Raw genomic sequence first — 13912 nt, 5'->3', positions numbered from 1 at the left:
AATAATAACCTAAATATGTCAAATAGTAACAGATAAGTCAGAGAGACCAAACCAGAACTGTTACTTTAAATACATTTTTGCTTTAAATACCTATGTGGTTTTACCGAGGGGAGATTCTTTTTTTTATTTTTATTTTTTTTAATTTTATGCAGGACTTTCCCGTGTAAGGGAGCATTTTACACACGGCCGCATTGGTACTTCTACTTCTGCAAAGGATCTGAGTACTTCTTCCACCGCTACTGCTGTTAAGCGTCCTTTCACTGTTGTTTTTAAGTCAAGTGTGGTGCGTTGGATGTTGTCATGTTTGTCACCGTGAGCTCACCAAAAAGGCGTATTCCTAACAAAAAACGTGTTGGCAAACGGCGCCACAGTCGTCATCTCAGCCCTGTTATTAACTAACATGAACTTCTGCACCGCGGTAAACAGGCCCACGTTTACGCGCTTACGACCGCGTACCACAGCTTTATCCCCCCCCCACCGTAGTCTCCGTTTCCGAGGGAGTCCGTGAACGCACCAGAGGTTTAGGGGCGGTCCCGGAAAAGTTTTCAGGAAATAGTTTTGACAAAACGAAACTGTGACGGGAAGGAGTCCTCGGCGCGTCTTGAATCTCTCCTGACGGGCATCTCGTGTGCGTTTCGGGGGTTTTAAATTAAAAAAAAAAAAAAAAAAATGCAGGGCAGCGCTTACGGGGCCTCTCTGGCCGGCGGGACCTTTGACTTTCTGAGCTTTGTAAAACAGCCTCAGACTATTTTGCGCTGCCTGAGCTGGGTGAGTGACTCCACGGAAAACGTTAGCACGACTGGCTAAAAGCCAGCTGTCACATCCAACCGAGTTGACGTTAACAAGATGCGCGCTCGCCAGTAAAATGGATGCGACTGTGCTGCATAATCTGCTGGTCCGGTTGAAACCTTTAAATAAAGTGTAAAACTTTTTAAAAAGTACTACTGGTTGATGTTTAGCTAACGGTAGCTAGCGCGTCCGGGCGCAACCAACTGCCACCTGATGTCGGTCGATCTGCCAGCTGTTGATGTTTGTGTGTGTGTTCTTGTGTTTTTGTTTTTTAAAACGGGGGTGGTGGGACAGTTAAAACTTCCAGACAATGTGCTCCTTTCTTCTTCTTTTTTTGGAGGGGTTTAAAGTGTTTGTTTTTTTAAAGATCGGGGATTTAAACTTTCCTCAGCGTCGTTACGTGATTCACTTTGTTTACACGGTCGTCACACTTTTCTTTAAACTTTAAACTTTAACAAGGAAGTAGTTACACAAAAACAAAAGGCAGCTCCATTACAACAGCCTTTTTTTTTTTTTTTTTTAAGTTGTGATTTAAAATAAATATCGTGTTGTTGTTTTTTTTAGAGAGTTTGAAGACAGAATACGTTTTCCGAGTTTGCTCCAGTAAACAACAACAACAACTATTTGAATTATCAAAATGAGTATTAAACTCTCTTGTCAGCTTATTGGTTGTTTTTTTTTTATTTTTTTTTTTTAGCTCGGCTCAAATGCGAAACGTAGATCGGGGATCAGGATGACTTGCAGAAGACGTTTCTCTTTTCTGCATCGACAGTTTCAAACAGATCAGTAACTTAGTGCTCAGCTCTTCTTGTCTGGACCGGCTCGACAGATGTTTTACGATAACTTTAGAGTACTTTTTTTTTTTAATGGTGAGAGAGCTTCCTTGTGATGTGAATCATGTGATAAAGAGTCATGCAGCCCCAGAGCTGAGTGACTTTAAACCATGCAGCTTTCACCACCTACCCCTGCCATTAACTCTGTGTGTGTGTCCCCCCCCCCCCCCCCCCCCCCCCCACCACCACCACCACCACCTCTTCTTTTGCAGTTATTTTCCATCGTGGTCTTTGCGACCATCACGTCAGAAGGCTACGTCAACAAAGCGAAGGAGCAGGACGGCAAGTGCATGTTCAACGAAAACGACCAAGCCTGCAACTACGGCGTGGGAATTGGAGTCCTGGCCTTCTTGGCCTGTGTTGTCTTCTTCATACTGGACGGCTACTTTCCTCAAATCAGCAATGCCAAAGAGAGGAAGTACATCGTCACAGCTGATCTGGTCTTCTCAGGTGAGAGCTTTTCATAGTACATAATAGAGAACAGGAATTGCGCCCAAAAAAAACCAGGAAGTGCCCCCTCGATGACGTTACAGCTGTCGTCACGTTTCATCTTAACCCTGGCTATTCATTTCTCTGCTTTCAAACGCGGGACAGGGGCCTGGACCTTCCTGTGGTTCGTCTGCTTCTGTTTCCTGGCCAACCAGTGGTCCAAAACCCACTCCACCGCCGTCATGGCCGACGCCGCCCAGGCTGTCGTGGTCTTCTCCTTCTTCTCGATCGTCACCTGGGTGAGCCCCCCGGACCACTAAACACCCGCTTCAAAACGGGTTGTATTAAAAGATCCGCTTGGTAATTCGAGCTCCTCTCCACAGGCTCTTTTGACCTTCTTCGCGTTCCGAAGATATCGCCTCGGTGTGAGTGACTTTGACCAGGAGTACAGAGACCCGACCAACGACCACGCCGGCCCATACCCGGCCGGCCCGCACGTCAGCAGCGGCCCCACGGGCTACCAGCAGTCCCCTTTCTCCCACAACCAGGAGACCCCGGGGGAGTACCAGCCTCCAGCTTACTGAAGGACTGACATTCTTTTTTTTTTTTTTTTTTTTTTTTTTTCTTTCTTTTTTAATAAAGATGTGTGCCAATGGTTTCATTCACAACTCGGAACCGTTCTCGTGCACTCCCGCTTTCTTTCTGAAAAACGCATGTTTTTGGGTGCGCTGATGTGTTTTTAGTTTGATGCATCTTTGTATGTTGTTTGGTGGATGTTTGCCGTGTTGTTCAAAGTTCCGCACAGTAGGTAAAAAAATCGTAATTTCTTTGTTCGAAGATGATTGTTTTGACAAAAGAGGGGAAAACGATGCCAATGTTATCCACGTACCAAAACTCTAGTTGTTTATCCGGTGCCTCTTTCTTTCAATTTAGAGCGCAATTTACAAACTGTTAATGTAATTAACAAACACTTAGGATTCATTTTTCTGTGAGGAATCTGTTTTGCATTTAAAATACAGACAATTTAAATGTTAAATGAACATGTCGGTTTAATTCATGCAGGCATCTTTTCATTTTGCGGCGGTTGAAAAGTGCAATTTATCTATACAGTTCAGGACATATTGTTGTTTGACCACACAAGAAAAAGACAATATTATTTAATCGGTTGGTGCATTCAAAATAGTAATTCTATAACTACTGTAATGTCATATTATTTGCCTCTTAAATGAATTAACCACTGGAAAAGGGCTTTTATGCACTGAAAAACGCAGTTGATTTCCTTCTGTCAGTTTAATGTTTTGAAGCCACTTCAGTTAGAATTTAGTTTTTACAGCCGTTCTGTCTTTTCGGTAGCCAAACCTCAAAATCAGATTTGAATGTGCCTTTTTTGAGTTCTGTTATACAGTTGTTGTAATATCCAGTTCTGCCACAATTGGAGGAATTCTGTGATATTGGGGTAACTTGATCATATTTATTACCCGTCTGTTAAAGGGTACTGACAATCAAGTTAATGCTTGTTTTTTTTTCTACATTGCTTCCCCCCACCACCACCCTCCTCTTGCTGTGACTTTTTCCTGCATTGTATTTGTACTTTTTCACTGTTTCACTCAAAAGATTTGCGATAATTCATTATCAAAGTGCCTTCTGCAATGTTCTGTATCACAGGGGGTTTGCCAAATAAAAGATTTTCTGGTTTTGAACCTCTGGGTCTGGCCATAAATTATATCCTCTTTAAAACAAAAAGCCGGAGTCTCTGCAGTTCCTGTGTGTGCTCCCTTGGCAAATATTTGAGAAGTAATTGTACTGTGGAGGAACTCGTGAACTGTGGAGACGGCAGGATTGGAGTCAAACTAGAAAACCAGAAACAAAAAAAGACTGGAAATTTGAATAATGCCTTGATTTGAAATCAAATATTCTAGGATTTCTTTGATTAGATTAGATTTAGACTTTATTAGTCCCGCAGTGGGGAAATGTAGTTTGTCACAGCAGCATAGAAACACACAAAAAAAGGTGTACACAATGTGAAAAAAATACATATACGTATACGATAGATAAAAAATAATTATTTTAGAAAAAAAATAAGAGCAACGAATAAATACACACACAGAGACTACATACGCAACAAAATAAATAAATAAATACAGCTTGGGATGAATGGAAACTGCTGAATGACATTGAAGACTACTTTTCATAGACAGCCCTAAAAGTGGACAGTCAGTTTCACTATTGGCATATGCAGTTGAGTGGATGATACCACAAAGTACCAATACAACAATGGAAAACAACAACAAAAAACTCCATTGCAAGTAGAAGTTCTGTACTTGAATCTTACTTGAGTAGATGTACTGTCAGCAAAATGTACTTAAAGTAGCAAAAGTAAAATTACTCTGTGCAAAATAGTCCAGTTTTGAGTGTTATATTTACCATTTATAAATTTTTGAAATATTACTTGATTGACCTGTACATGTGAGCAGCATTTTAATGTTGTCACAGTAGAGCTAATTTCAACACCTGACACTGTTGAATAGTCTAATCTGTGTATATATGGCAACTGATCACAGATTTTGAGTATAAAACATTGATCTGAAAAGTAACTGGCACATCAAGCTGTCAAATAAATGTAGTGGGAAAGAAAGGAGATACAATATTTCCCTCTGACATGTCATGAAGTGTTTAATTGCATGCATTGTATCTGTTCTTATGCATCTCATTTCTTTTCTATATTTTTAAAATGTAAATGTGAAACGCTGTATGCAATTTTCTTGCTGCAAAGCTTGCTTGGAGCTGTATTTCTTGTATGAAAGGTGCTATACAAATAAAGTGTATTGTTATTATTATTAAGTAGCCTCAAACATAAAGTACAACTACCTCTAAATTGTACTTCAGTACAGTAGTGGTTTGCAGGTGAAGTGGTTACATGGGAATAATTAATATCAGACAAATACAAACACTTACAGTAAGTACAAAATGTTTTCCTCGAGGAGATTTAAAACGAGACAAACCTTATTAGACATAACTTTGTATTTATTTGAAAGATCTTCCTTTGATTCAAACGCACATTTCCACCTCAAATTTCTCAAACTCTATTAGTGACTTTTTACTTGACTGGAAAATATCTCACAGTTCCATGTCGGAACAATATTGGTCTGTATTTTAATTGGTGGGCTCATTTTTAGTAAACACAATAGAAAGAGGCAGATTTAGATCCCGCGTCGTCCTGCGTCGACACCGCGGTTGCCATATTTCCGACAGCCTCTGAAGGCATCGTGAAGTGACACTCCCTTCTTGCGTCCCCTGCGCGCAAGCACCGCGTCATCAGCGCACACACAGGAAGTAATGATCGGCTGTCCGGACAACGCCGAAGGAGGAAAAGGAGCCGAAGAAGGAAGCGGTGCAACAATGACATCGGAGCTACAACCGCCGGCGGACTGAGAGCTGAGGATCGAACATCCGGCGGTGAGTACGAGGCGAAAGCGGGAGGCTGCAGGATCAGAGACGTTTCGGGTGGCTCCTGAGCACAGCCATTTGTCATGGCATCTGTGTGTTAACCTCTGCGCGTCTGGCACGACCACGCACACACGCAAGAGGGGATGTTTGTGTGTGTGTGTGTGTGTGTGTGTGTGTGTGTGTGTGTGTGTGTGTGTGTGTGTGTGAGGGCATCTTAAATGGTCCTCAACCAAAACAAATCGACCAAATAATGGATCAAACTAACAGTGTACTTTGCTGAGTTTGGGGGCTCCGAGGTTCAGTGGTTTAGCTCTTGAAAGGCCTGCAGATCACAAAGTGGGAATGTCACACGGCCACCTGGGGCCTCTGAGATGGCCCCATTGATATGCAAATCAATAAGAAATAACCTACACTGTCACGGCTGTGGATCAACCTATCTTTTCATTGGACAAAAGCCGCATGAATTCAGGTCCACGGGGTGGTGCACATCTGTTCAGGGGTCCTCGACATGCAGACGATTTTAAAAATCCGCCTCAAAAGCACTTGGTGAACTATTTATGGGCCTCACACCCTCGCTCTTCCCTTTGAAGGCCACCTCCCCAGATGGTGTCATTTTACGTGGCACCAGGAACTAACAGCTTTTATATTTGTTTCATCTCAAGCAGCTCCACCTGAAGTTTTCCTTGGTAGTTTGGAGTCCATGCGGAGTTACACAACTGTCGGGGAGAAAGTGCATCGGTCATGAAAAGAAATGCCCTCGGTCGGAGCCACAGATATGACAACATTTTGCAAATAGGTGTTGCTCCATCAGAAATGAAGGCACAGTTTTCTATCAGTGTATTTAAATTTGGATTACGATATCGGAATTAATATACACAGATGTTAGGGCTGTGTATTGGCAGCCTGTATCGTGGTAATTGAATATGTTGTGATACTACAAGCAAGGTGATATACTGTGATTTTTGTTTTATTAAACCTTATTTTTTTCGGAAAACTGTCATAGTAATAAAGAACACAGCACCATATGTATCAAATCTGACTAAAGAAATGTTTATTTTATTTTTTATTTTTTTTGGTACAATCAGAACAGTGGGATCTGCAATTTGCATTCATCTCAGTCTCTGTAACATCCAACCCCACAGCACCACTTTTTGTGCAGACCGAGGACTTCTTCGTATGTAAACCATTATTTTAAAGTTGTTACGGCATCACAAAACATATTATCACGATATTTAAGTGACATGATAAACCTGAGAGGCCAGATGAGAACATTTTATAGATCAAATAACTAGACAAGAACATAGTTGTTGTTTTTTGGGGGTTTTTTGGAGGGGGGGGGGCAAGAATCCTGGAAATCAAATACCGCTGCAAAGCTGTCCGAGCACAATGATTCGCTCACCACGAAGTGATGCGGCCACAGATATTTAAGCTACCTCAGTTAACACCGGTATCGCACATTTTCTGACCGAGTAGCTGTTTCTAATGTCTCATGGACGTGTATTTATGTCATCTTATCACCCAATCCTGCAGTCTTGTACAGAACCCTGCACCTGTATTCAAGGCTGATCTCCGGCCTCAGTCTACTCACAGATCACGTCACAGGAATGCTTTCCGTTACGTAGCTTTGATGTTATCGTAGAGGCCGAAGGTTTGCACGCAACTTCTAAAGAGGCCTGCAGGAATTTCAAGTTTTCACCTTTATGCCGGCAGCGCCATTGCGGGGGAGGGGGGGGGGGGGGGGGTCAAATAAATGTTTTACTAATCACAGGTACCTGGCCATTCATAGGTTACAACGATGAGGATAGCTTAATGAACTCTGCTGGGTTTGCCCCTTTGGACTGGATCATAATCCTCCCAAGTGTAGGTAAAGGGCATAGTTGCACTGCGGAGAATCAGTAAGCAGGAGGAGAGTTTTGAGCTTAGGGCCGACTGCGGTGGTCGAGTGAAGTAAGTTTGATGACACAGACTCAGCGTTCTGGCAGGAGGAGACGAAGGGGTAAGCCTATCCTTTTTTTTTTCCCCCCCTTTGTTTTGTTTTCTTCAGTGAAAGTGATGTGGGTAACATCGGAATCCTTAAAAATGAGGTTTTGGTTTTTTTTTCAGGGGAAACTAATCGGCCACTTGTTGGCGTAATTGAGAGAAAAAGTAGGATAAAGTCTGGCCTCGGAGTGCCAGACCTGATGTTGCTGCTATAATGGACTGCTGTTTGGCTCGGGGCCCTTCCTTATGAAAGAGTCTTTCAGCTCCTGCTCTCCTCTCAGAAAAAGGCACACATGTTGAGGGTGTGAAGCTCCTGAATACAGGCTCAGAGGTCGCTGGAATTTGGTTGAGAGTTGATCGCACTCGCGCAGGTTTAACGCTGCCGAGCCTGGCGGTGACAGTTTCACAACACGCAGTTCCTCGGCGGTGTTTGGGCTCTGTTGTGATTGTTGATTCAGCTGAAAGGTCACATTAGTTTATTGGGTGTTTATAGCAAATGTATTATTGGAGTTTTCCCAAGGTTGCGCATAACGTTTGACAACCTTTTCTGTCTGCAACTTGCCACATTCTGTGTCACGAGCCTGTAAATTGAAAAGTTACTTGTTTAACTGGACCGAGGGGACAACTAATGATGACTTTTATTACTGATTAAAAGTCAGATTTGGTTCTTTATTGATCCCATTATGATATCAGAAAATAGTTACACATGGTCGGCTCTGCAGATTTACATTTTTTTTAATTTTATTTATTTATTTTTTTTTTTAATGCTGCAGCATAGTGTTTGACAGACTTACAGCTCCCTCTTGACATAGGATGTCAGTTTCACTGGTACCAATGTCATTTTAAATAACATTAACTTTGGCTATATCTATTGTTTAAGACATTTTTTGGTCCTTATACTTCAAATTATGCTCTCAAACTCTGATGGCATCCTCTTTATTTTCCCTTTGTACAAAGAAGTTGGTAAAAAAAAAAGCTTTCATGTTTTGTTTTTCTCAATACGGATTGCTTATGTTTTCAACAATGAAATCACTGTTCCTTTTTTCTTTTATGTATTCATTGATCTTTTGCTTTGTGTCAGATCAAAGGTTGTGACCCTTTTTGTCTTCGTGTTGTTCATCATTCTGTCCTGTCCTGTTCTGTTTTCCATTTGTTTAATGAGAGTTTGTTTGGACCCTCTTGAAATCGAGATGATATACATCACAAGGATTTTATCCAGATGCATAATGAATTTGAATTAAAATCGTGAAATATGTTCCTAATAATTTCTTCTAATCCAAAGGGCCAATTTTAGGTGTCTTTTTTAAATTTTTTATCCAAAACCTCACATATTTATTATATTGTAAAGCGAAGCAAAACTCTGATAATTTGCATACTTAAGATGATTGAAACATCAAATGTTTGACATTTCTGTTTGAAAATGCTTCAAAATAGTTCAGAATATAAATGAAAACATGGAGGAAGTGTCAGTTTTCATATTAGATAGGCCTCCGATAGATTATTCTGTTGATTATTTGTATTTATAATGATAACTGATTCAAGGTTTTAGTAATTTTGTGGATTTGAATGCTTCTCTTTGACAGACATTACAGTTCAATGTAATATTTTGGGGCTCTAAGAGAAAACAAGACATGTCAACATGTTACTTTGGACTGCGGAATTGTAACAGAAATTGATAACAGAGACACAGCAGTAGATTCATTGATAATGGAAATAATTGTTTGTGACAGCTGTACTTTAAATGCCTGGGTTTTGTTTTGAACAGTAGCCACAACATCCAGACACTTATCAAGAAATATAAAGTCAAGTAAAGTTTGGCATTTTTGCTTAACAATGATTTTATTATCAAATATATTGGTGACTAGTTTCATGTAGATATCATTTCAGCACTGGTTAATATTTAAGAAATCTTTGTTGGACTGTGTTTCACAGTCGTAGGCTCTACGTCAGCCGGCTGGTTGTGTATTTCCTGATTTACCTGTTCATATCCGCCGTCCCTTCCTTGTCGCACAGTGGGCTCCTCCCTGCCTCCACGTTGACAACGCCAATTGGCAGCCACCTGGTATTCACTCAGAATGAAGCCGGGCTTCTTCCTGCTTTATGTAGTCATGTTTAACTAATACATTCACCGGTGTGAGCTCTTACTAGAATTTAAAAAGAAGTTTTTAAAAATAAAGCCTCAAATGAGTGATCTGCCTGCCATTGGGACGAAAGCTTTTACTCGGAGAGAGGAGAGTCTACTTATGGAAAGTATGTAAGTTGTAGTTTTTCACATTTTAATAGCACTGATGCTGTCATGTAGCTGGGTTCAGAAAAATGTTTTAAAAAAACTTAATTGTGAAATTTGTGTTTAGTTAGATTTTCTTTATACCACAGTCACACAGAATTATCATCGTAGAAAACAGATATTCTGCCTAAAGCTTGTGCTCAGCTTTCATTTAAGAGGTGGCCCGTTGATTTAGTTTTGGTATTTGCTGTTAAGGCGTAACAGTTTAACAGGCCTTATGTGTTTAGCTGGACTTACTAAGGCGTGTTCCTTTTAAAAAAAAATAAATAAATAAATAAAAAACCATTATAACCAGAATAATGATACCGGAGAACAAAATTGACCTTCTTAGACCTGTAATGGGACACTAAAGTTTCAGTGTGTAAGTTTTAGGCGGATTTATGGGTGTAAATAACATGTCATATTTCAAAGTGTTGACTCGTTGGCGTGTCATCACCCGAAACTAAGAACCGTGTTCTCGTTACCTTAAAATGAACCCCGTCTTACACGCTCGGCAGATCAGGATGACGCAGTTGCCACCTCACCATTGGATGCCACTTAATCCTACACGTTGTCCCTTTACGTGCAAGTTATTTTTTATGTACGAACGCGGTCTGTCTGACACACTGCTCACCACCATGTCTCTCCCTGTTTCTCTGCAGGTGCCCCCAGGCCTCCGTCCTCCATGCCTGCTCCCCCAGGCTTCACTCGACTGGAGCAGAATGAGCCTATGAACGCACTGCGTATCTCTGTCGGCGGGCTCCCCATGTTGACTTCCATGGCCAACACCACCGACCCTCGTTTCCGCCTTAAATGGAGGCCCATCGTGGCGGTGGCCGCCTCCCTCGCCTTGGTCCTGCTGCTCTTCATGCACTTCGGCTCGGGCTGGCACTACCGCACCCACGGCTCGCACAGCTGGAGGGCCAGCCGCAGCGACGGCCGTCAGTCCGACTCCCACTACAACGACACCTACCCTCTCAGCCCGCCGGAGCGCACGCCGCAGGGCACCCGCTACCGCATCGGGGTCATCGCCGACCTGGACCAGAGCTCTCTCGGTGACAAGAAGCTGACGTGGTTCAGCTACATGCGGCGGGGTTACCTGCTGGTGTCCCAGAGCGGAGACAGTGTGGCGCTTGAATGGGATGTGGACAGGGTGGTGCTGGAAAGCCACCTGTCGGAGAAAGGGAGGGGGATGGAGCTGTCGGAGCTGGTGGTGTTCAACGGGAAGCTCTACAGCGTGGATGACAGAACGGGGGTGGTCTACCACATAGACGGAGACAAGGCCGTGCCCTGGGTTATCTTGCCTGACGGCGACGGCAGTGTTGCCAAAGGTTGGTGCTACCCTGCTATAAGTGTGTAAAGGAGTGCTTTCACATCATCGGTACTTCGACTTAAGTGCTTACGGGATTTCTCCTGACAGGGTTCAAAGCTGAGTGGCTGGCTGTGAAGGACGAGCACCTGTACGTCGGTGGTCTGGGGAAGGAGTGGACCACCACTGAGGGCGAGTTCGTCAACAACAACCCGGAGTGGGTGAAGGTAGTAGGCTTCAGAGGGGACGTGCAACATGAGAACTGGGTTCCCAGGTACAGGTCTATGAAGTCTGCCGCAGGGATAGAGCCGCCAGGTGAGGATGCAGATCTAGCCTCGCTTTACGACCGCTTCCACTTCTTTCTCTATGCTTCTTCACCGTGTTCCTCTGAATCTCCACCAGGTTATTTCATCCACGAGTCAGCAGCGTGGAGCGACACGCTGCAGCACTGGTTTTTCCTCCCTCGGCGCTCAAGCAAGGAGCGCTACGAGGAGACGGCGGACGAGCGTCGCGGCACGAACCTCGTGCTCAGCTGCTCGCCAGACTTCAAAGACATCAAAGTAAGTCGAGTGGGTCCGCTCGACCCCACTCACGGCTTCTCCTCTTTCAAGTTTGTCCCCAACACAGATGATCAAATCATTCTGGCTCTCAAGTCAGAGGAGGACGCCGGAAAGATCGCTACATACATCATGGCCTTCACACTCGATGGACGCATCCTTTTACCTGAAACCAAGATTGGGGATGTGAAATACGAGGGCTTGGAGTTCATATAAAGGGCCCGGGGACGGACAGACTCGCTCTGCAGGCCACTGCACCGTGGCACCGTGGTTCTAGTTTATTTACAATCCAGGCACTGTTGAACTTACTGCACTGGCTTCTTCCTCGTTGAGTCTATAAAACACATAGCTCCCAACACCTCGTCCATCACCTCCATTACAAGTAGAAGAACTAAGACTATGAATACGGTCCTGTCTGGGGCTCTGAGAAAGTGCATGTCAAATAAAACAATGCCAACACGTCTCGTGGTGGATTCCTCCTTCCCAGGCCAAATGTGGTCTTCAACAGTACTGCAGCCTTTCTTATGATGAATGTACAAAAGACTGATTTATCATACTGTGATTTTTTTTTTTTTTTTCCCCTCCCTAAAAGATACATTATCATGCACATACTGTACACTCTCAGAAGGTCAGAGGTTTTTCCCTCTTTGCTCCAAGTTAAACTGCATCTTTATATTTAGTGGGATAACAGGGGCCTGTTTTTAATCTTCGTAAAACTCAATATTATTTGAAGGATTATATTGTGTGTAATGTTTTTGTATTTTTTTTTTTAGAGGGGGGGACTAAATAAAATCCTGATTCTTTTTTTTCTTGAGTCTTGTCATTTAATTATCCTGCGGATCCCTCTACTAAAGTTCAACATTACACTTTTGACTGGACCAAAAGCAGTTGTGCAACATCCAGATTTTTCCGCTTTAATGTGCAAGTGGAAGGGCTTGAAAAGGATTGAGTTTGAAAAGGGACTTTTGTCCTCTTTTGAGGACAACACCGCTTATTGACCAGAAGGAAGAAGGTAATGTGGCTCCATTGTATGTAAAGATTTAAGACTTCAATGCATACATTTTGTCAGTTTTAATTTGAATAGATATTGCATTCTGGTACTGGCAAAAGCCATAGTGGTTTTATATTATGATTTATATGCAAAAAGACCACAAGCAAAACTACCGCTCTACTTTTTTAATCGCAACCGTTCAAGGCATAAATGTGCAATGTGAAGAAAAGTAGACGGAATATATTTCTCGTATTGCTTCTGTTTCAGAGTCACACACTGGAAATTGAAAGTGCTCACACATCGAAATCTACAATTTTCTGAGGGCCGTGTGGAGGTCTACCGTGATGAGACACTGAGAACAGTGTGTGACGACAACCGGGACCCGACTGAGTCCCAGGTGGTGTGTCGTCAGCTAAACTTCCTCGGAGCCAAAAACTGCTGTCATTGGGAAGGACCACGGACAAGGTGAACTCTACTTCCATTTATCGCCCACAAGAGGGCAGTGAAATGATAATAATCAGTGCGGCCTTATGATTTGAGGTGTAACACACCCAACACTACAATATCAGATTTCCGCGTGGGCACTTTTTAATGTGTTATTGTCAGAAGGTTTAACAAATGGCTCCCTTTTCTTTTTACTATTCAAAAGGAACAGAGAGCCATCTGGTCATTTCTGTGGGAAAGTGGGAATGGCTGTGACTTCCTGATTGTAGCGCCAGAGGAAACGGACAGTTTGAGAGTGAAAAGAGAGAGGAGGTACATCATGGGAGATCCCTCTGCAGCCTCTTCTGCTTTGTTACTTCACTAGTAGCTGCTGGAGAAATTCTCCCTAAGTAACATTAAAAAGAAATTTAGCTCAGACCATGAACCATGTTTTTAATTTTGTGCATGTAGAGAGTTTATTTATATGCAACGCTAAGTATATGTGCAAGTGTCCTCTAAAATCCTATCACAGACCTGTTTCTCTTTTATACACTAAAAGCTACCTTTTTGGCAAAGGTACAGGATGAAAGTGATCTTCATACTCCACCAAATGAGGTCTATTTGACCCCTCTTGCGAGAACACTATGTAGCTTTTCAGAAATTAATGGTAACGCCACATTAATGTCAACATCCAGGTCAACATGCCCCGGCCAAGGCGAAGTTCCCGGCAGAACCTTCTGGCTCTTAAATGTCAGCAAATATTCCCTACCAGATGTCTATTTTTAAACATATTGTAATAAGTTTAATTGTGACATCAGCAAATGATAACTAACACCTCATGATTCCCCCATAGTGACTTCTGATTTTGAGGTAAAGCAGCTCGTGGAG

The 13912-nt window shown here is 42.7% G+C and overlaps 2 protein-coding genes across 5 annotated transcripts; both read left to right on the top strand.

Annotated features, from left to right (window-relative positions):
- Positions 1–566: 566 nt before the first annotated feature.
- Positions 567–3751, top strand: syngr2a (synaptogyrin 2a). Its single transcript, XM_069149053.1, has 4 exons — positions 567–768; positions 1835–2072; positions 2217–2350; positions 2435–3751. Exons 1-4 carry the CDS (start codon positions 670–672, stop codon positions 2633–2635), a joined length of 672 nt encoding a protein of 223 aa, XP_069005154.1. The 5' UTR covers positions 567–669; the 3' UTR covers positions 2636–3751.
- Positions 3752–5384: 1633 nt separating this feature from the next.
- Positions 5385–12417, top strand: cant1a (calcium activated nucleotidase 1a). Of its 4 annotated transcripts, none has more exons than XM_069149050.1 (4): positions 5385–5507; positions 10407–11075; positions 11165–11368; positions 11456–12417. In XM_069149050.1, exons 2-4 carry the CDS (start codon positions 10430–10432, stop codon positions 11824–11826), a joined length of 1221 nt encoding a protein of 406 aa, XP_069005151.1. In that variant the 5' UTR covers positions 5385–5507; positions 10407–10429; the 3' UTR covers positions 11827–12417. The 4 variants fall into 4 exon arrangements, with proteins under 4 accessions (XP_069005151.1, XP_069005150.1, XP_069005149.1 ...); XM_069149049.1 differs by lacking the exon at positions 5385–5507 and adding an exon at positions 7286–7494; XM_069149048.1 differs by lacking the exon at positions 5385–5507 and adding an exon at positions 9338–9728.
- The last annotated feature ends 1495 nt before the right edge of the window (positions 12418–13912 follow it).

The sequence above is a fragment of the Embiotoca jacksoni genome, unplaced genomic scaffold (assembly GCF_022577435.1).
Source record: "Embiotoca jacksoni isolate LCO1_2020_lvr unplaced genomic scaffold, fEmbJac1.0.p SCAF_15, whole genome shotgun sequence".
Classification (NCBI taxonomy): Eukaryota; Metazoa; Chordata; class Actinopteri; family Embiotocidae; genus Embiotoca; species Embiotoca jacksoni.
Note: the sequence above shows the minus strand (reverse complement) of the source record. Positions and strands in the feature narration are given on the sequence as shown.

Bases quoted from the DNA above. Each gene is read 5' to 3' on its own strand.
- syngr2a (XM_069149053.1), top strand. From the start codon at position 670: ATGCAGGGCAGCGCTTACGGGGCCTCTCTGGCCGGCGGGACCTTTGAC. The intron at 2,073-2,216 runs GTGAGAGCTTTT...AACGCGGGACAG, and splicing joins AGCTGATCTGGTCTTCTCAG to GGGCCTGGACCTTCCTGTGG. The intron at 2,351-2,434 runs GTGAGCCCCCCG...TCCTCTCCACAG, and splicing joins TCTTCTCGATCGTCACCTGG to GCTCTTTTGACCTTCTTCGC.
- cant1a (XM_069149048.1), top strand. From the start codon at position 9,662: ATGAGTGATCTGCCTGCCATTGGGACGAAAGCTTTTACTCGGAGAGAG. The intron at 11,076-11,164 runs GTTGGTGCTACC...TTCTCCTGACAG, and splicing joins CGACGGCAGTGTTGCCAAAG to GGTTCAAAGCTGAGTGGCTG. The intron at 11,369-11,455 runs GTGAGGATGCAG...AATCTCCACCAG, and splicing joins CGCAGGGATAGAGCCGCCAG to GTTATTTCATCCACGAGTCA.